The 21,336-nt window shown below is 44.9% G+C and overlaps 1 protein-coding gene across 1 annotated transcript in view; it reads right to left on the bottom strand.

The window, feature by feature from the left end:
- Positions 1-242: 242 nt before the first annotated feature.
- Positions 243-21,336, bottom strand: part of LOC147455224 (long chain acyl-CoA synthetase 6, peroxisomal-like) — an 83,284-nt gene continuing 62,190 nt past the window's right edge. Inside the window, exons 11-24 of the mRNA XM_086514057.1 lie at positions 10,518-10,607; positions 10,370-10,449; positions 10,188-10,281; positions 10,021-10,109; positions 9,835-9,923; positions 9,613-9,742; positions 9,394-9,512; positions 9,093-9,216; positions 8,936-9,022; positions 8,590-8,693; positions 8,428-8,513; positions 725-814; positions 549-635; positions 243-458 (exon numbers count right to left, since the gene is read on the bottom strand). Coding sequence (XP_086370183.1) covers positions 360-458; positions 549-635; positions 725-814; positions 8,428-8,513; positions 8,590-8,693; positions 8,936-9,022; positions 9,093-9,216; positions 9,394-9,512; positions 9,613-9,742; positions 9,835-9,923; positions 10,021-10,109; positions 10,188-10,281; positions 10,370-10,449; positions 10,518-10,607 — 1,368 coding nt within the window. The 3' untranslated portion in view covers positions 243-359. The remainder of the gene's footprint in view (positions 459-548; positions 636-724; positions 815-8,427; positions 8,514-8,589; positions 8,694-8,935; positions 9,023-9,092; positions 9,217-9,393; positions 9,513-9,612; positions 9,743-9,834; positions 9,924-10,020; positions 10,110-10,187; positions 10,282-10,369; positions 10,450-10,517; positions 10,608-21,336) is intronic.

Raw genomic sequence — 21,336 nt, 5'->3', positions numbered from 1 at the left:
GCACGACATCACCTAGCTGGTGGCACAAAAGCCATGGTGGTGTTGGTTTTTTCTCACAGCGCGCTGCTCTTCTAGCAGAGCATGTATGCGTCTCTCCCGATTAAATGCATTTATTCAACAATTGATTGGTGCTTCACAGGAAGAACATTAATTGTACCATAGCCAACATAGCTTACCTACTTCTACTGGCTTTATGATAAGAGACAAAAGACAAACTCTTGAGTAAGATGCAATGCAAGAAATACAGACAAATTGAAGGCTAGAAACATTAAAGCTTGAACATGAAAGCACCATAATGTTTCAGGTGTTCCAATTTTCTACAATGGAGAGAGGGGGCCCTGTTGCTTTATACACAGTTACTACAGGAGACTCCGATGACGATGCTCTTTTGAAGATAGTTCTGCATACATGTCCTCTATTGCTTTGGCAAAGTAGGCTTTTGCTTGAGGCCTCTTCACCTGGGAAAAAAAAACCCACCCAAAAGCAGATAAGTACTAAAGATAAAAGCTACTCTTAACATTTCAGCCCATCAGGTCAGATAATGTTACCTTGAATGTGGGTGTGAGGAGACCACTCTCCACTGTCAAGGGCTCTGGCACAAGCGTGACCGCTTTCGCAAACTCAAACCCTCTCAACTGCACGCAGCATTCAACTTAGATCACATTTGAGCACCACTACTTTCTTTTGAAGCACTGCACATTCATAAACCCTTTCCGCATATTACCTTGGCCTCGTGCCCAAGTGCATCCATGTCTGCAAGAACAGCTGCCCTCATCTCTGGATCCTTGCAAAGCTGTTCAAGATCGTTCACATACTGAAAACAGAGAAACTTTGATCTGTTAGAGAGGCTAACTGATGAAGAGAAGAGAGAATTTTTCAACATCGTAGAAACAATTCCAAGAGACCTCAAAGATCTATCCAACAGGGCTTGAACTCAAGACCTTCTGTGAACCAATCTACCACACTTGGGTGATAGAAAGGTTATTCCCGTTTAGTATGGCACATGCCTCACATGCGCAAACACTCTTTTTTTTGTATGTGGTAGAGCAGGGCATATGGCGGCTGGATGCACTAGCAGGATAGAGTGTCCACAGCAGAGATATCACAGAGTGTCGCACTAGAGACGGACAAAGGGGTACCAGGATGTTAGAGGCTGAGAAAGCTAAGAAACTAGAAGTAAAGAAGGGGAGAGAGCGGCAGAGGCAGACGAGGCTCCTCCAGTTAGACACGTTTACAGGCGCAGGGATCTTCCATACAATCCACCTCTTCAGGGTTGCTCTTCTTCAATAGAGACACCACGTGCTTCCACATGCACTGTACAGGATTTGCATTATCTGCTTGTGCATACACATGTGAACAGTTTTAGTAGCAATCCCAGACATTCTACGCGCGGCTGAAGGACTCGTTTGCAAGAGGACCCTAATTCAACATTTTGCCAAACTCTCTAAAAACCCTCCTGCACTTTTTTCTCTGAAAGACTTTGGCCCTTGGATTGAGGTTTTAGGCAGTGCTGCTATACTTAGCATTTTACCTGATCCGTAAAATAGTCCTTTCTTTCACATAAGGACAACATAGGGTGGCCCAAACAATACCATTTCAAGTCTGCATGCCACAAGCCTAAAGAAATCGAAATGCGCCGCTTGAGAACAGTCCCCCAGACTTGTCATAAATACTTCAAGATAGTCAATCACATACAACCACTATGGTATCTGCAGTAGAGGAAGGCTCTGGACTCTAGACGGCTTTAGACTTCCACTCTCTAAAGTGCTGATCTCTTCATGATGGAGTTTTCACATGCTGTATATGATATTCTTTGCGGATTTCTTCTTTCAAGACACTATTCCTTCAACAACGTGGGTGCAAGCGCGTGCATGGGCGACGGTGCAGGTGCTTAGGAATAGCGACAATCCATGTCATAACTCACCAGGATGTTTAAGGTTTGCTACTCTCAGTGAAAAGAGTGTCACAAATTGATGACGTGGCATGACCACCCGCAGACAGTAGGGCTGCTGACGTGGCAATGTCACAAAATGCTGACGTGTCAAAGCCCTGAAGAATGGACCAACTTGCAAATGCCGGCCGAAGGGCCTAAACCCTAAGAAGAACAAGTAACAGAAGAATTAAGTCCTACCACTTATGCGGACCCCGTCCGATGGGGCCCCAAGTGACATAAAGGATTAAAATAAAGCAAGACCCGCACACATGTGTAGCAACTGATGACGTGGCAGTTTTTGGATTTTCCGTTGACAGTGCTGACGTGGCAAATTTCCGCAAAACTCATTGACAGTGCTGACTTGGCAGTTGTACGGAATTCCGTGAGATATGCTGGCAGCTTTCTGGCATTGCTTTTGGACCATAAGCTTTTGAGCTTGAAGGCTTTTCATGTAAACTGCTTTTCATAGGCCAAGGGCCTTTAAAATTTAAATATGTGCTAAGGGCTCATTCTCTGGCATGCTTCCTGGAGAAGGTGCAGAGTTTGGACTACCGGCTTGTACTCGTCTCTCTCTCTCAGTTCAGTTGTTATTGAAGTGCTAAAAGTCTGTTCAGTTTGTTCTTCTCTATTGGCACGTGGTGCCCGTCTTGTGACAAGCACTTTGTATGGATTCCCGTAAATCACGTTGGCAAGCTGACGTGGCACAGCGTACGGATTTCCGCTTTTTGCGCTGACATGCTGACGTGGCCTGGCGTACAGATTTCTGAAATCTACACTGGCTTTTTTTTTTTAGATTTTAGAGGTAGTTGCTTTTGGGACTCTGTTTTTTAGTTTCATTGCTTTTGGGGGCTCTGCTTTTGGCATCCCTTTGTAAGAATAAAAGAAGCCCAAGGGCCTCACTTCTCAGAGCATCTGGACACAGAGAGCGTAGGGATTTCCGCTTTTTGCGCTAACATGTTGACGTGGCCTGGCGTACGGATTTCCGAAATCTACACTGGCTTTTTTTTTCAGATTTTAGAGGTAGTTGCTTTTGGGACTCATTGTTTTTTAGTTTCATTGCTTTTGGGGGCTCTGCTTTTGGCATCCCTTTGTAAGAATAAAAGAAGCCCAAGGGCCTCACTTCTCAGAGCATCTGGACGTAGAGTCCGAGAGTTGAGAACCCACGGGATTTGTACTTTGCTCAAAGATGAATACAAAAAGAAATACCGAAAGGGGCACCAATCTTTGGGGCCAATCTGTCTTGGCACGGAACTACAGTAGGCCACGTCGACTCAATTAATTGTGAACTGTTTTTTTTTTTTTAGAATCTCTCTCGTGTCGCAACAGAATCTAGACTTGGGGTGTCTTAGTCTGCTCTACCGGGAAATATGATCCTTCTCGGGGCACCTATGGATACCAAAAAAATCAAACGACTCCATCTGCCACCTCTGAAGCGGGAGGCAGCACGGAAAATTCAAGCGGATTAGCAGAGAATGAGTACAGGCTACTCGGCCCTCGCAGTATCAACTCATGGAGATGCAACCTTAACAACAAGTTGATGAGTGCGCAAAGCAGATGCTTCAGTTTGCCAAGGATCCCCAATATGCCAAATTTTTGACCCGGCACCAGATGGATGAAGTGCACACTCATTAGCAAAAAGCCATTGAGACACCAATCAAACCGGCAATCAAGAAACCTCCTACTCCGAGGATGATCACTAAAGAAGAACTCAATGATGTTGTTGAAACCTCAATCAGCTTTCGGACACGAATAAGCAATTGGAGGAGCGCAACAAGGGGACTGACTACCCCGGTTTCCCTGGGCCATCAATCTTCTTTTGCAACTGCACAAAAACAAAAGAAGCATGTGCGTTTCGAAGGACTGCCCAATTCTTCTTGCTCTTCTTCCGACAGTTCTTCTAGCTCTTCTTCTTCCGACTCGAGCGAGGAGGACAGAAAGGGCAAGAAGTGAAGCAAGAAACAAAGTTTTGGAAAGAACAAGAAAAAGGCAAAGAAGGTCAGATTCCGACCAGTTTCTGACAGTTCTATTGAGGAGTCTCCCTCTGACAGTTCGGACTCCAATGTTCACATGTTTTCAACAAAGAAGAAACATTTTTACATAGCCAACCAATATGACTTCCTCGAAGATAAGAAAAAAAAGACTAAGGAATTTAAAGAGGGTGGGTGGTCAGTGATTTTTGAAACTTTTTCTGCATTTCGAGATGCTCCCAAGTTTGTGGCCTTCATTCAGCAGTTTGATATAGCATTCTCTGGAGGGCACTACTGAGAGCACTCCAAGATCAAGAGGAGAGAAGCCCCGACCAAGTGGTTGAGTTCAAACGGCTCTTTATTTCTTCTTGGTTGACCCAAGAGTATGAACGAGATGTGAAAACCGCTTGGAACTATCCTCGAATGACCAAGGGTGACACTTTGGACGCATATTGTGAACATTGAGCGGTTTTGTTGCAGACTCCCTAAAGAGATCCGAGATTACTGCCTTGAGCAAAAGTCCGAGTCCATAGAACGCTCTCATTTTCTTTGATGGAGGAGCAAAGGCCAACTTCATTTCACCTGAATTGGTGGCTCGACTTGAGATTACGCCCGACATGATAGGGCCACCTCCGGAGGCAGTTCTAGCCACGCCCGTGCGGGATGTTGTCATTGCACCTGTCATTGGCAAACTTCGTTTGCATTGACAGGGATATTTAGGGCACGAGAACCTTTACATCATGCCTTTGGAAGGGTGTGCCCTCCTCCTAGGGTTCCCTTGGTACCACAAGAACAACGTCGTGGTCAACTATCGGGCCAAGAAAGCGACTTTGACCAATGAGAAGGGCAGGAAAATTGTACTATTGAAGGGCAAATCCGTCCCTATTGTATCAGCTTCGACCATTTCAAAACTAATGAAATTCAGTCTTTTTGTTTACTCGATCTATTTGAAAGAATTGAATGATGAACAATGAATCAACATGTCTGAATTGGACAAAGAATGACATGAATTTCTGGACACACATGCTCACTCTTTCTCAGAAGGCCTACCAGGCGAGTTACCTCCATCTCATCTTGAGGATCACACTATTGATTTGATCCGTGGAACCACACCACTAAACCAGCCACTTTACCGTGTTAGCTGAGCCCAGAATGAAGACATCATGAACCAAGTGAAAGACCTTGAAAAGAGACTCATCCAACCTAGTACTTCACCTTACTGTACTCCAGTTTTACTAGTACTAAAGAAAGACGGATTTTGAAGAATATGCATTGATTATAGAGCTCTCAATAAAATCTCCATCAAAACAGATTTCTGATTCCAAGGATCGACGATATTCTTGGCAGATTTCAGGGATCCTCTTGTTCAGCAAGATAGATTTGAAAAGTGGATATAATTAGATTAGAATCGCTTCGGGAGATATCTACAAAACGAAGAGACGACACCAGATAGGGTCCACAACCCCCCTCCAAGGGCCCCCCTCTCTATTAGAGAGGTATTTGCTTTAGATTGCACAAAGTCTGGTACAATGGTTCTAAATGCTATGATACTTGACGACAACAAAGTCGACGACAATGATGATGTCAATGACGATGACAACGACGAGGTCAAGGCTATTGGCTGAAATCTGAAAATGTTGGGAATGCTAATGGGAATCTGGTAGTGCGGCGAGGCTACGGGCTGATCGGCCATCGTCGGCGACGACAATTGCTGAAAACTGAAAAACGCTAAGTGATCTGCTGGCTGAAAACTTATCTACCGTCTTGGCAGCGATAGAACGATCGATCTCGAGGAGGGAAAGGCTGATCTGTTGGGGTCGGTGGTACGCCGGGGAGAGCAAAAGCGCTGCTGCTGGCTGAGAACGTTGAGCCAAAAACGCTGATGCTTCTTGAGAAAAACTGTAGGAGATGCTCCATATTGCGGGCACTGCTTGGTGCTTCTGTGCTTTTGGGTTTTCTGCCAATTCCTAGCACCCAAGGCCTCCTTATTTATGTGCTAGAACCTAGGTCGAGCAGCCTCATAGATGCCCCATGATTTGGGTGGGCTCAACTCACGGAATTTTTGGAAGGAGGGCAACGTAGTTGAAAAGTCACATAATTAATAAATTGAGTGCAAGAGGCGGTTCCTGCACAGTTAGGGGAAAATGAGTTCATGCGGTGAAAATGCTTATGTTGGGTGTTGGGTACTGATGCTAATGCTAATGGGTTGTGCAATCAGGGGGTATGGAGCTACTCTTAAGTGCCTGGACATATGTGTCCTGCATACAAGCTCACAAAGGTGCTAGAACGGACGGCCAAATGCTGCCTCATACAGAGTTCTACCAACGGCACTGGAATAGGAGTCATTTATAATTACTTGAACTAACGGGAGATACTGCTCCCAGTGAGATTGTCGATCATGCACATATGATTTCAAAACATCGAAAGCCAACTGATTGTAGATCTCAGTTTGGCCATCGAACTATGGATGAAATGCGGATGAATAATTCATTTTGCTTCTAGTGATGACCATGCACTAAGTAGTTGGGTACTTGGGGTACTTGGGTTCTTGGGGTTCTTTGGTACTTGGGTTCTTGGGTACAAGCTCAACTCTTCCTACGGGTGCACCCCTTGGCCGCCTTGCGCTCACACCAAGGTTGCTTTTTCCCACCTCACGTCGATTAGCCTGCCGCTAAGTGCAAGGTGCGCTCTCAATGAGTGGAAAAGAGGAACGAGGGGAGGCTCGACAAGCCCTTCTTTTCTAGGTTACCTGCCACTCTTCAAAAACACAAATTAGGGATCGACACACCCAAGTGGTCTTGGGTTACGTGCGATCACAACAAGCAAAAAAGTTTATGTAGTTCTCTGTGCTTCTTTTCTTGAGTGATGATATCGAATGCTGCCAAAGAGCTTTGATACCAATGTAATGTGCAGCAGAAGTGAATGATAGTGTATGCTCAAGATGAGTAATCGGTAGGTGCTCAAGGTTCCTTTTACTGACAGGAAGAGGGAGACCCTTCTTGGACTTAATGAGAGATTGTGCAATGACCAAAACAAGAGTGTAGAACTGGATCAACTGCTACGCCAATTGGTTTGGGACCCACCATGAAATCATGAAAAGATGGAATGAGACCTGGCTGGGCCATGACGTAATCCACTGTAGTAAAACCTCTCGCTTTTTTGATGTGACAACTCCGTCTTATAACGGAATCTAACCCACATTTCCGCTTCAGTAGGGAGGCCATAACTTCTACAAGCCAACTCCAAATTTGTCGGAGTTTGAGGATGAGAATCTACTTTCTAAGATCTTTCCAATGATATGTTGGTTGATAGGGTTTTGACAAAGCGTTTATGTACTTCATCCAGTTGCCCACTTTGGACAAGAGAGGCAAAGTCAAACCTCCTTATAGGGCCCTTTGAGAGTCCAAATTTTCCCTAATGATATTTTCCATCATTTCCACTACGGATGGCGACATTCAGACTCAGGTGAAAGATGGTGTGACATTAGGTCATCAATTTCAATTGGTATAAAATCTCTGTAGGCCATTCAAAATAGCCAATCCATGTGCAGTCTCCATGTCTATCAAGTATCGTCCATACTCAATGTGCTCCTCATCTTGGGAGAGTCTAGATAGGCCCATCTTTGTGACATCAAGCTCCCTCAACGTCTCCACTGAAGTATCATGGAATATTGTCTGGTTGGGTAAGTTGTGAGAGTGTGAAGTCATCCCCAAGAAATATCCCCGTTTTCTTCCCTGTAGGACGCCTCTTCAAGAAATCCTTCTTCAATTCCATGGAAGGGAAACGAATGATCATTGCTCTCCTTTGAAGTCTTCCCATTTCCTTCTGTCTTCTTTCCCACCCTCTATGCCTTTGTGTAAGTAGCCTCAAGCTCGTCTTCCTCCTCTGCTCTTCTTCTAAGATCATGTTGATGATTGTGGGAGTGGGGATGGTTCTTGTTTCTTTCCCTTTCCCTTTCTTGGCAATTTCTATCCATTTCTCGGCCTCATACACCTTTCGTGTCTTTGTGATCACATCCACCCACGAGGATGTTTTTGCCTCATGTTGCTTCTCTTCTTCCTTGATCTTACGTACCTATTCCTTTATGACTTTTGAGTTCCTCTATCATCGAAGGTTGGATTTCTCCTTCTTCAAGTCTACCGCTTGCTCTAGTCTCGGCAAGCTCTCACTTGAGGGCTGAAACCTCCTCTTTAAGTGCTTGCGAGTCCGCCTTAAGTGCTTGGATTTCCGCATGAAGGTCCTCTTTCTCCTTTTTCCATTGCTTGCCTTCATTGAAAAACATTTGGAGAAGGCTGGCCTTCTCCTTCCACCATCCTTCCGTCTCCGTTTTTCATTCCTTCATCTCTTTTTCCACTTGCGTTATCTGTTTGTTTGTGACCATGAACATTCCCTTCGTCATTGTCAGGGGAGACTTGCATATTGGTACAAACTAATCGTGGTTTCTATTGCTGGTTCTAGAGAGAGAGAGAGAGAGAGAGCGCTCCAAGCAGGCCAAGCTCATACACTTAATGGTATAAAGAGAAAGACCTTAGAACCCCTGGATTTAGCCCATTTTGAGACCTCCTCGGGCTCAACAACAGCAACAGCAACCAAATTGGAATTGAAACTGTCTCCTGCAATTGTCATGACAAACTTTTTATAAGTGTGGCCACAACAGAACCCCTGCTAAAAACACAAAGCAGTTCTTACCGTAGATGAAGCACTGTGAGATATACTTGCTTCTTGAATAAACATTTTCAATCTTTTCCGGAGCAATATACTCTCCTTGAGCAAGCTTAAAAATGTTTTTCTTCCTGCAATGTATGGTCACAAGATTATAGATTCGAATGGCAATCGCTACATCAGAGACTTTGCCCTAGTTAAAAATAGCAATGGAAACATAAGGAACATAACTTTTACCTTAAATCGTAAACCCTAAATCCCAAACCCTAATCACTAAGACCGACACACCTCACAAAGTACGTTTTACCCTAAAGCCGAGTTTGGGAAAGGGCCACCAAGCAAGCAAGAAGCCACCCGGCACAGAGTGCATCACCTGTCTATAATCTTGAGTCTCCCACCGGGCAACCAAGCTCCAATGTCCCCTGTATGGAGCCATCCTTCCTCATCCAGAATCTCTTTCCTGCAGACAAAACAAAATAAGTACTAGCAACTGACTTTATTGATATCAGCACTAACAAAAGGAAACCCACGTTTGAACTTCATCTCTGTAATAGCCCTTGAAAATAATTGGCCCTCTTACACAAATTTCCCCGCGAGGGTACGGCTTGTCACTATAAGTGTAATTCATTTCCGGAACATCCACCAATTTCACCTCTGAAAGTACAAAAGTTCACCTTTGAAACCAACCTTCACAACATGAGGAATACTGTGTACTAAAATAAATAAGTTTAAAGCCTTATCTCGAAGGCAAGGGATTTACTGATTGATAATTAATTTGTTATCTTGTAAGAAATAAAACACACAAGTCCGGAGTATATCAATATAACTCACCACATGCAGGATTTGGAGATCCTACATGTCCTGAAGTGTTGTCACCAGGATCACCTGCAGATATTACGCAGGCTGTCTCTGTCATACCATACCCTTCATTGATAATACCACCGAAACAGCTGCATAGAAAGTTTGTCAAGAAAGCTCACAGATAAGAAGATTCGTAATTAAGTGTCCAAAGCATCAATTTTGTATCATTTTGTTTGAGTTCAATCTTACATTCTCAGAAAATCAAGGACTTCTGGTGACAAAGGGGAAGCTCCCGAAAACATCATACGAACACGGCCACCTAACCTTGCTTGTATTTTGTTGAACACCAATCTATCCCACAGTGGGGATGGAGATTTTCCTGGAATTGGCGGCTTAAGATTAATTTCAAGCCCAAAATTATATTCAAGCTTATCCTTGAATTTGGAGGCATGGATCCAATTTCATAAGTACCAGATTCAATAGCTTGCTTTTTAGCATTGTAGGCAACATTGAACAGCCTTTCTCGCAAGCCACCTGAAGTTCTGACAGCTGCAGTAATCCTGCAAGGTAAACATGAATAGGAAACGGGAATTCCTCAAAAATTCATGTAAAAATTCATGTTAGAAACATTGTATTGGCTGACAATGTATTGTATACCCATCATAGATTCGGTTATAAAGTCTAGGAACACTTGCGAAGAGTGTGGGTCTTAAGACTCCCATGTCGTCCATCAAGTTCATGACATCCTGATTAAAAAAAAGGACCATAACTATGGCATGCTTCTGTAGTTTCCAAGCACCTTAAAAGTGTGGTTTGTTTCTTACCCCTTGATAGAACCCAATAGCTGCACCTTTGGTTGTCATAGCAATCACATTTGCCCTTTCATAAATATGAGCTAATGGCAAGTATGAGATGTATCTGTGTGTCACCACTAGTAGTAAGACAGGAGGCCAACAAGAATATTATAAGAATGAATACTGATCATACACATTGCAAAAAAACTTACATGTCAGTGGAGTATATAGGATAACCTAGACAGGAGCCTGCGACATTTGCTAGCAGGTTACCATGACTTAAAACAGCTCCCTGAAATTGTGGAGAATGATCAAACAAAGTCGCACAAATTGAAAAATGGTCCAGAACATGAGTTTCACCTTAGGGGTTCCTGTTGTGCCTGATGTATAGCAAATGGTTGCAATGTCATCTGCTTGAGGAGGTACAAAAGGCTTCACATTGCTTCGTCCCTAAGTAAACAGTAAATGATTTAATATGTAGCATACAACAAGCTTCTGTTTAGAAGAGCACGTTTGGGAGTAAAAGGAGATTCTAAATTAGTTCTTTGTGACTTGTTCTTGGCCAAGGTTGCCTTCTCCAATGCCATATACCCAAAGCTTAATCATATATCAAAAAGTAAGAAAGATATATTAACGTATCTTAAAGGCCAAAACTGCCCATGGGACCAGAACAAGGGTACAATTCATGATAATATCTCATCATAAAGTGTCACAAAAAAGGAAAGCATAATCCTAGCTGAATCCCTAGCTCGAACAAAAAAGGAAAATTTCCCAAAGACTCTAAAGCTGTAGACTGAAAGTGGCAAGTCATAGAAGTAGTCTCTCCTCAACCCAGTTTCTCCGTGAAGGGTTGTCTTGAGAGGGAGAAACAGTTCAAGTCCCCATGCAGGACTTTGATGGCCAACAATGATGGCCCGAATTCTCTGATGGTGAGGAAACTATAAGCAAGGTCCTTGTGGTCGTGGACATCTCGATCTACAATTGGCAATGGCCCAGTCCAATGCGACTCCTCTAGAGAGGCGTGTATGACAGGGTGACTTCAACTGCCAACAATGATGGCCCGAATTTTCCGATGGTGAGGAAGCTATAAGCGAGGTCCTTGTGGTCGTGGACGTCTCGATCTACAAACAGCAATGGCCCAGTCCAATGTGACTCCTCTAGAGAGGCGTCTATGTCAGGGTAATTCAGGGAATGAGGCTGTATGGCCTGTTGAGTCTGTAAAACTAGCATTGAAAACGTCTGTAACCGCCTCTCTCTGTGTTGGCAGCACAGGGCTCATTGGTCTCTTACTCCTCAACAGATTCTATTTGTAACGCCTACGCTCCAATAAAGAGCCCAAGACAATCCAATCCTCAAACACTTGACTGGACGCAATTGTCCAAATCCTTCACGCAGAAGGCAATGGTGCAACCCTCAAATCTCGTAATAGACATGGCAATGGTGTCGTGTGTACATGGCTAAGGGATTTTGTACCGCCACCTTGGTAGGCCTATTCACACAACTTGCATGTCCGGAGAAGTCCATTAAGTAGGTTTGTCCATTTCAAAACATTATTGCGTGAAGCTTTGTACAATGTTTTTAACGAGCGGTGTGACATTTTGCTAGGCATCTGACAACACTAGCATGTAGCTCAGGATAGGATAAATGCAGAATCGTTGTCTGATTTCCAAGTCAAATGGATCACTTGGCAAATACGGGCCTCACAGCACCCTAAAAAAATGTGTGCAGTAAAAAAACAACAGCCACAGACCTTGATGTTTATTGCCCACGAACTTCGAGATTTTGCCACCCAGGTCAGCACACCAAAACTCAAGGTTAATTTCCTCACACACAGTGCACCCCCCAACCTACGGAATCCGAGGTTTGCTTTTCACACACACTGCTTAGTGGTGACTTTTAGAATTTAAGGTCTGCTTTTCTTCAACCACAACATAGTGGTAACCTCGGAAACTGGAGGTCACTAAAAAAACCCCTATAAAACAGCCGGACCAATGTAACGGGATGGCACCACGTGCCAATGGAAAAGAACAGACTGAATAAACCTTTTAGGCACTTCAATACACTGAACAGAAAGAGAAAGAGAGAGAGAGAGACTTCACACGAGACACGGCATGGGCAACGTAGCAAAGGAACGAAACCACCACAACTTGCATGCGCGGGGAAGCACGTGTGTGTGTGCGTGTGTCTGTGTGTGTGCGCGCGCGCGTGTGTGCACGAATTAAAAAGAGAGTGCGGAGTGTGTGTGTGTGTGTGTGTGTGTGTGTGTGTGTGTGTGAGCGCATGTAAGGAGGCGATTACCGCGTGGCTAGATGGGGCGATGCAAACTATTGCAGCAAGCATGGATGCATAGGGATGTGGGTTGGTATGCAGCGTAGAAACAACCCGCAAAAAATCATCACGTCTCAAACCCATTGCATAGTTTCAGCGAGACACCACATCAGCATAAAAGAGACCTCTAAAATCTATTTGACAATTGTTGAACTCAAGACCTGTTATTCAAGAGGGAATTGGGATAACCTTTCAATCACAAGTGTGGTAGATTGGTTATCCCAATTACCTCTTGAATAACAAGGTCTTGAGTTCAATACTTGTCGGATAGATATTTGAGGTCTATTGGATTGTTCCTTACGATGTTAAAAACTTCTCTTCTTAAGACGTTAAAAACTACTCTTCTTCCTTACAACATTAAAAACTTCTCTTTGAGGTCTATTGGGATTGTTCGTTACGACATTAAAACTCTCTCTCTCTCTCTCTCTCTCTCTCTCTCTCTCTCTCTCCCGAAGGAGAGATCAAAGCGAAAGCCCAGAAAGCTCTTAAGGAGGAGATCACCAAAGCTCTCACAGCAAGCATCAACGACAAATTGGAGGCTACCAAGGAAGGACGGGTTGAGTAGTCAAGAAGAATATCAAAAAGGAGGCGAAAGCGGAAGCCCAAATAGATGAAGCGCTCATTATACACACAACCATTGAGGAAGAGAAGATGCGACATGCCAGCCGCCTCAATGTACAAGTGACTGACATTAAAGAAGAGGAGGGGTCCACACCCGAGAACGATGGGAAAGCCCTATGCATGAAGCTCGGGTACAAAGAAGAGGAGGAGCTACCCTTCTCCAAAGCTTGGAGAGCCGGAAAAGATCCACAAAAAAGAGCCCTCATCCTCCACCAATTCACCTCCAAGGAGTCTCGCACATCCTTCATCCAAAAGAAAGTTATCCTGAAAGGGCTCGAGGGGCTCCCTTGCTACCTTGATGACGACCTCATAAAGATGCAATAGGACCACCGTCGAGCACGCATGCCTAGAGTCAAGAAAACTCGTAAAGAAGGGAAGAAGGCGGTATACCGAGATGGTAGGGTCATCATTTATGGCAAGACCATCGCATAGGGACACGCGGCCTATGGGACACATGAGGAGATCCACCTCGCGGTCCTGGAAGTGCAACGGGAATCTATGGACACCTCCAGAGAGGCTTGAGGAGGTGATGAGAGGACGGGACCTCATTCTTCTAACAGAGACACATGAGAGTCCAAAGAGGAGTCTACCAAAGATCCAGGGCTTTCAGTGGGAGTCCTCACATCGAGAGAGCACCCGCCAGCACACCACACAAGGGTCAAGAGGGGTGGCTATACTCTTCAAACAGGGACTCCGGAGCAGGATACAGATTGTTGCACGAGACCCACAAGCCCATTACCTTTGGATCTGCTTTGAGCTATCACAAGCCAGGACTATCTACATCACCCTCTGTTCCTTTGCCCCCTCAGGCTCCAGTTTTGCTACCGCATGCGCTGGCAGGTGTTGACGTGGCAATTGTACAGAATTCCCTATTTTGCGCTGGCAGCTTTTGGGAAAGATGTTTTTAGACCAGATGCTTTTGAGTTTGAAGCTTTTCATGTAACTGCTTTTCATAGGCCAAGGGCCTTTGAATGTGCCATGGCTCAGTCTATGGCACGCTCCCACGTGGAGGTGCACAGTTCAAGCAATATAAAAAAATACCGAAAGGGGCGCCCAGTCTCTTGGGGTGAAATTCTGCCACTCCCTTCCTCGTGTGTCGTGTATCCCTTTCAGTTCAGTTGTTATTGAAGTACTAAAAGTTTGTTTAATCTGTTCTTTTCCGTTGGCACGTGGTGCCCGTTCTGTGATAGCGGTATCAGAGCTTCAGACGTGTGCTTTTTTGAAAGCATACCGGTCCTACCAAAGAGCAAACGGAGCAAGATGGCGCTTCCAGGGATTTTATGAAAGTATCTTCGGGCCCCGACCCCGGACTTATTAAGCACTCCCACCCTTACTTCATCGTACATAGGCCGCGCTCCCGTCTTCATCGCTTTGTCTTACGAGGCATAAGCCATAAAGATCACTTGCTACTGTTTTTCTCAGAGGCAGCGCCATGCAGTGGTGAATGTCTATAGCTATCAAGCTGCACACTCCAAGGACTTGGCAAGCTTTCAAGAAAATTTTTGCCTGAAGTTACATGCCTTCAAACATCTTCCTTCGGATTGCAACTTCTGGCAAAGTGGGGTATCCTAAAAGGCTTGCCACAGAAACCCTAGCAGATTAAAACTTAAAAATTTTCAACGTCTCTCACCAAGTGTCTCTTCTTGAGCTGATAACCTTGGAGGTCTAGTGTGAACCACCATCACCACCACAGGAACATTGTCTGTCAAGACACTAATACAAACGCTAAGGAGAAAGGAAATGAATCTGAAGTTGATTCGGAATATAGGGGGAACGGGGGAGGAGGGTTCAAATGAAATCTCTCATCAGTCGCTTTCGAATCTCATCAATATCCTCCATGGTCAGTACTCTCGTTGGGCGTCTTGCGTGTCGAGCTAGAGTGATTTGTATCTTCTGTTGCACCCTTCGTCGATGGAGGGGGGCCACCCAAGGTCGCGGGCATCTGGATCTGCCTAGCTCAATGGCTCGGTCAAGCAACGTACCTCTCGTGTGGGTGGGCTCTGAGATCTGCAGTGATGGCTGTTGTTCTGGCTCTCCCCCGACTGGTGTAAAGAAATCTGTGATTCGTCTTTGAGACTGTCTTTCACCTGATGTCCTTAGCAAGCTCTCCATAAGTCTGCACAGCTCTAGTAGGAACAATTCGAGACATCTCTGATCCTCATATTTCATGACTCTAGAAAATGGTCCGAAACCTTCTCTGAACAGGCAGTGGAAGCAACAGCATATCTCATAGTACGCCGGGCAATGTTATGTGTAGTGCAGCTCTGTCTCTGGCTCTAAGTTACATAGGTGACATATACTGGCTCTTTTGTTGGCACTTTCTTTGCTGACATTATTGTCTTCTCCAAGGATGAGGCAGAATATAGACATCATCTTATACAGGTCTTTCAAGCATTGCGAGATCACAAGTTGGTGATCAATGCCAAGAAGAGTGAATTTTTCCTTACACTTTCTGGGACACATCGTCTCAGCAGCAAGAGTGCAGATGGACGCCGCCAAGATTGAGGTGAAGTACTTGACTGGATAAGACCCTTTTCAAAGAGGTCTTTCACTTGGTTCATAATCTCTTCATTCTGGGCTAGGCTCACACGGTAAGGTGGCCGGCTTGGTGGTGTACTTCCAGGTATCAGATCAATAGTATGATCCTTAGGACGAGCTGGTGGCAACTCGCCTAGCAGGCCCTCTGAAAAGCAATCGGCATGAGTGTGGAAAAAATCATGGCGTTCTTTATCAAGGTCAAAACATATTCGACCTTCAATCATTATTCAGTTCTCTCCAGAAAAATCGAGTAAAGAAACTGAATTTCATCAGGTACAATCTCTTTGCCCTTCATTTGTCAAAGTCGCTTTTTCAGCCCGATAGTCAACCACTGTATTGTTCTTATGGTACCATGGGATTTCGAGGAGGATGTCACAACCTCCCAAGGGCATTACGTAGAAGTCCTAGTGCCCTAAACACCCCTGGCATTGCAAACGAAGTTTGCCAATGATCGGTGTAACGGCATCATCCCGTCCGGGTGCCGCTAAAACTACCTCCGCCTATGGCCTCAGCCTGTCGGGCGCAATTCCAAATCGAGCCGCCAATTCAAGGGAAAGGAAGTTGGCCTTGGCTCCTCCATCAAAGAAAATGAGGACTTCCTGATCTTTCACTCTTCCCTAAGTGCGGCAAACTTTGTACTTTCGTTCATCTGATTCGGTTCGGCCCCACGCAATGTGGTACCAGTTCTGTTTTCATCTGCCTTTTCTGCCACATTCCTCTGCTGCTCTAGAACTCTCTGGCTTGTCTTCAGTCTGTTCTTGCTGTGCCATGTTCCCTGCATCCAAAACACTTTCCCTCTTTGAGATAGATACCCCTTTCTCTAAGAGTCTGTTGGGGACGTTATCTTTCTTTTCTTTGTTCTGGGAACTCTCTCTTTCTACTTTCATTGTGGGAGGTCTGTTGGGTTCTTTGAGTCAAGATCTCATCAGTGGGGTAAGTCAAATTTCTAGAATGTATCACAAAACGTTTCACATGACCCATCAATTCTTCAAAAGAATTCACCTTTTGTTTCAAGCAGTAGTCTCGGATCTCTGTAGGAAGTCCGCAGCAAAATTGCTCAATCTGTTCCTTAAACAAGTCCTTCGTAAATGAAGAGGCTGGTAGAAAAGAGTTCCAAAATCTCCCTTGGTCATTCGAAGATGATTCCAAGCAGTTCGTATATCTCGTTCGTACCCCAAAGTTAGCCAAGAAGAAATAAAATTTCAACCATTTAATCGGAGCTTCCTTGTTCAATAGAAGGGTGGACCACCATGTTTGAGCATTTCCCTTGAAGAAAGAGGTAGCCCTCCGAATCTTGGACTGCTCTTCTTTAAAAATTCTTGAACTTTCGTGCTTTTATCTTCGAGGAAGTCATATTGGTTGGCTTTATAGAAATGCTTCTTCTTTGCGTGAAGTCTATGATCGTCGGAGTCCGAACTGTCTGAGGATGACTCCTCTGTAGAACTGTCAGAAACTGGGCGAAATCTAGGCTTCTTTGCCTTTTTCTTGCCCTTTCCGAAGCTTTGCTTTTTGCTTCGCTTCTCCATGTCTTTCTACGAGTACAGGTTCTGCTTTTCTGCACTCATCTGTCTTTTCGGCTTTACTCCCTATCTAAGAGGAGAAGCAATGGCCACAGGCCATCTCCAGTAAATCTTATCAATCGGGTAATGCTTCAGGTGTATCACCAATCTCGGGTCCCTAGAGTACTTAATCAATCTGTTCACACATATGCCAATCTGCAATTGACGTTTGTACTCCTTTTCTGGCAAACTTGTCCGAAAAAAAATTTGCCCAAATCTTCAATCTTTTCTTCTGTTCCGGCGCCGGATCTTCAACTTTTCTTTGCCTTCCCACTGAAAGGTGTCATCTCCGTCAGATTCTTCACTAGAACCCATGTGTAATCTGGGATTCTTTATGGCTTTATGCCTTGTAAGATAGAGCGATGAAGACGGAGCGCGCCTGATGCGCGATGTATGAAGGGTGAGAGTGGCTAATAAGTCCGAGATCTGGACATAGAGATTCTTTCCCAAAAGCTGTGCGCGTTGCAAAAAGGATCGGATCCTTCGTAGAAGAAGAAGCTTTCTATGCTCTGATACCACCGTAACAGACTTGGACACTCCAAGTCAAGATTCTGCCGCGACACACCAGAGATTCACTTCAAAACAGTTCACAATTTACAATTGATTCGACACGGCCCAACGGTGTTCCGTGCCTAGAGATATTGGCTCTAAAGACTAGCGTCCCTTTCGGTATTTCTTTTTGTATTAATCTATGTTCAAAGTACAAGAGAGTGGGTAGGTGCTCACTCTCAAACTCTAGGTCCAGATGCTCTGGGAAGTGAAGCCTAGCCCACTTATATATTGATACAAGGGATGCCCAAAAGCAAAGCCCCAAAAGCACTTACTCAAAAGCATTGGGCCCAAAAGCTTTTAGAAAATAAAGCATTCAAGCCCCAAAAGCATCTCAGTGCACTTTCCAAAAATCCGTACGACTGCTTGCGCGAAAAGCAAAAAATCCGTACAGTTGTCCGTATGCCTGCCACGTCGGCTTGTCAACGCATTTTGCGGTGGGTTTTCCGCTAGCTGCCACGTCAACGCTTTTTAGCGTGTGTCCGGGTTTGATGCCACGTATCACTGCAGTGTGTCTGGGGTGTGCTGCCACGTCACCCATTTGTGACAGTCTCCTCCTCCTGATTCTTTTCAATCTTTGCCTCCACATTAGAAATGAGAGATGAAGAATTAACAACTTCCTCCCCATGTATGACAATGGGAGAGTCACTTTTGGCATTGAAAGTGAAAGTATTGGCTGCCCAATCAATGAGAGGGTTATGCTCACGAAACCATCGAATGCCTAAAAGCATATCATATTTTGAAAGAGGAGATACTACAAATTTCCTGTCGACGGACGCTTGTTGAACAGTGAACAACACATCAAGGCACTCTCGTGTAATGAGAGAGTCCATACCGGGAGCAAGCGGGCTCTTTCGACAAGAGAGTCGCTTATCACATCATGCATACTAGCTGAATCAAACAATATGACAAAACGCTGACCTTTCACATGACCATAACACTTAATGAGAGACTCATCAATGCGAGGATCATGAGAAACTTGGGTCACACTCGTGTTCTCATTTATGGCATTAACAGAGAATGTGGGTCTTGTAGGTTCTTTAGATTTCGCTTGATTCAATCTTAGGACATGTTCTTTTTATGTCACCCTTGATGTGACAAAGATAACATCGACCTTCCTTAGAATAAATGCTTTGTTCTTCTGACGTGATGTATCATCCTAAAATTCCTTCTGCTGCTTTTTCATCTAAAGTGAGCTTAGATTTAGCAATTGTGTTAGCTTTACCCTTAGATTCATTGTGAGTGTTCTTTTCTGAGAGACTAGAGGAAGATTATTCTTACCGTTCTTACCGTCTGCGGGTTCTGAGGAGTCTGAGAGGTACTTTGAGAAGTCTTGTTCTCCTTCGGCTTTCCCTTATTGTGCTCCATCTCCTGCGCATAAGCAATCGCTACCACCTTGTTGAGATCTACGGGGTCGAGGACTTCGACATCAAACCTTGTATAGTCGTCCAACCCGAAAATGAAAGCCTCCTTGCGCTCATCATCTGATTTCCGTAATTGGGTGCCGAGCTGCAAAACACGATTAGATAAAAACATAACAGGCAAACAATTTTTCTTGAGACTGCGCCAATCGTCTTTCAACCGTGCTAGGTACTGAGGTGGCATAAACCGCGCCTTGAGCTTGTCTTGGAAGTCGGCCCAATTGAAGGAGAGGGACGGGCCTTCGTCAACTTCCTCTAGATGCGCGGCTGAAACGAACGAGGAGAAGGATCTCCCGGCTACACAGACTGCCTACAGATATACGTCGGACAAACCACACGACCATAGCCACCATCCGGCAACTCCACCGTGCTGGGGCCAGCGTCCGAGGACGTAGACGTGCACCTGTAAGACCGAGCGTCCCATACCACCCGGCCTCACCTCCTCGAGGTGACCTCGCGCACTCCTAGCCTCGCGGGCTAACCACTAGCACTCTGCCAGTGGGGGTCGATTATAAATGAGGCCTTGGCCTCCCTTTTATAATAATGGCCGGCCACACTTGCCGGGTTCACACTACGTCCGTCCGGACACTGGACGCCCATCCCGACGGCATCTAGGCTAGATCCCCTCTCCTGTGAGCGGGACATAACATACTTCCCCTCTTAAGAACCATTGATGTCCTCATCAATGAAGTGGGGATACTGAGCCTTCAAAGCTCTAACAGGTTCCCAAGTAGCAAACCTTTTAGATTGACCCTTCCATTTAATTAAGTACTCGTCATAAGCCTTTTGACGTGAATGACGGGTACGATGATCTAAAACTGCTTCTGGTTCTCGAGAAATACACTCAGTTTGCATATCTTGCCATACATTTTCCTCGATAGGCACAACGACGTCGGCTTCGCCCAATTTCACTTTAAGGCGGCTGACATGAAACACTAGATGTACACTAACATACGAAGGAAGAGCCAGTTTGTAGGCAACTTGGCCAATTTTCTTTGTGATCAGGAACGGACCACAATATCTAGCTGAAAGCTTATAATGCTTTCCTGTTCGCATAGTCTTGGAATCCTTGGGTATCTTCAGATAGACCCATTGTCCCACATCTAGAGTCCTTGGAGACCTCTTTTGATTAGCATAAGTAGTGACTCGATCACGAACCGTTCTTATACTGTTCTTAGCCAATTCGAGCATTTCCTGCATGTCATACAGGAAATCACGAGCTTGGCGTTCCTTGACTTTCTCTAAGCCAATAGCAATCGGGGATTTAGGCTCAAATCCATACATCAGCATGAATGGGCTAAAACCAGTAGCAGAATGCTTGCTACTATTATAGGCAAACTCTAACTGTGGAAAATACCTTACCCAGTCAGACTGCCTGTGAGAGACATAGGCTCTCAACATGTCCTCTAACGTCTGATTCATCCACTCAGTTTGTCTGTCGGACTCAGGATGGTGAGAAGACGACATACTCAACTTCGTCTGAAGATGAGTAAACACATCTCGCCAAAATCGGCCAGTGAACTTAGTATCTCGATCACTGACGATATCTTCTGGGTGACCATACATCTTATAAAGCTGATCGACAAATAAAACCGCCAAGTCATGGCTTTTTACTGTCGACTTCGTTGGTATAAACTTTGCCATTTTTGTGAGTCTATCGACTACAACCCAAATAGCGTCATTGCCCCGACTAGTATTTGGCAAACCAACGATGAAGTCCATGGAAATACTCTGCCACTTGGCATTTGCCACTTGGCATCTGGGATTTCCAATGGATATAGAAGGCCAGCTTTCCTAAGGCGCTCTGCCTTATTGACATGACACTCAGCGCATCTCTTCACATAGCTCTCTATGTAAGAGCGCATCCTTGGCCAATAGAAATATCGCTTGACCAAAGCCAAAGTTCTCTGGATGCCTGGGTGCCCAGCGCTAGGAACATCGTGGCATTCGCACAAAATCCTTTGTCGAATCTCATCGATTTCCGGCACGCAAAATTTACCATTTCGGAACAATAGTCCACCTCTAATGGAATATTGTCGCTGTCTTGTCTCTCCAGCACGACTCACTTGGGTCTCCAGACCACCCAAGCCTGTATGCGAGTCATGCCCCGCTTCGACCTCGTTCCATATCTTGCCAAAATGGCCATCGGCACGACATAGCCCT

The sequence above is a fragment of the Adiantum capillus-veneris genome, chromosome 6 (assembly GCF_014529385.1).
Source record: "Adiantum capillus-veneris isolate H3 chromosome 6, ASM1452938v2, whole genome shotgun sequence".
Lineage (NCBI taxonomy): Eukaryota > Viridiplantae > Streptophyta > Polypodiopsida > Polypodiales > Pteridaceae > Adiantum > Adiantum capillus-veneris.
This window is presented reverse-complemented; position numbering and strand designations above follow the sequence as displayed.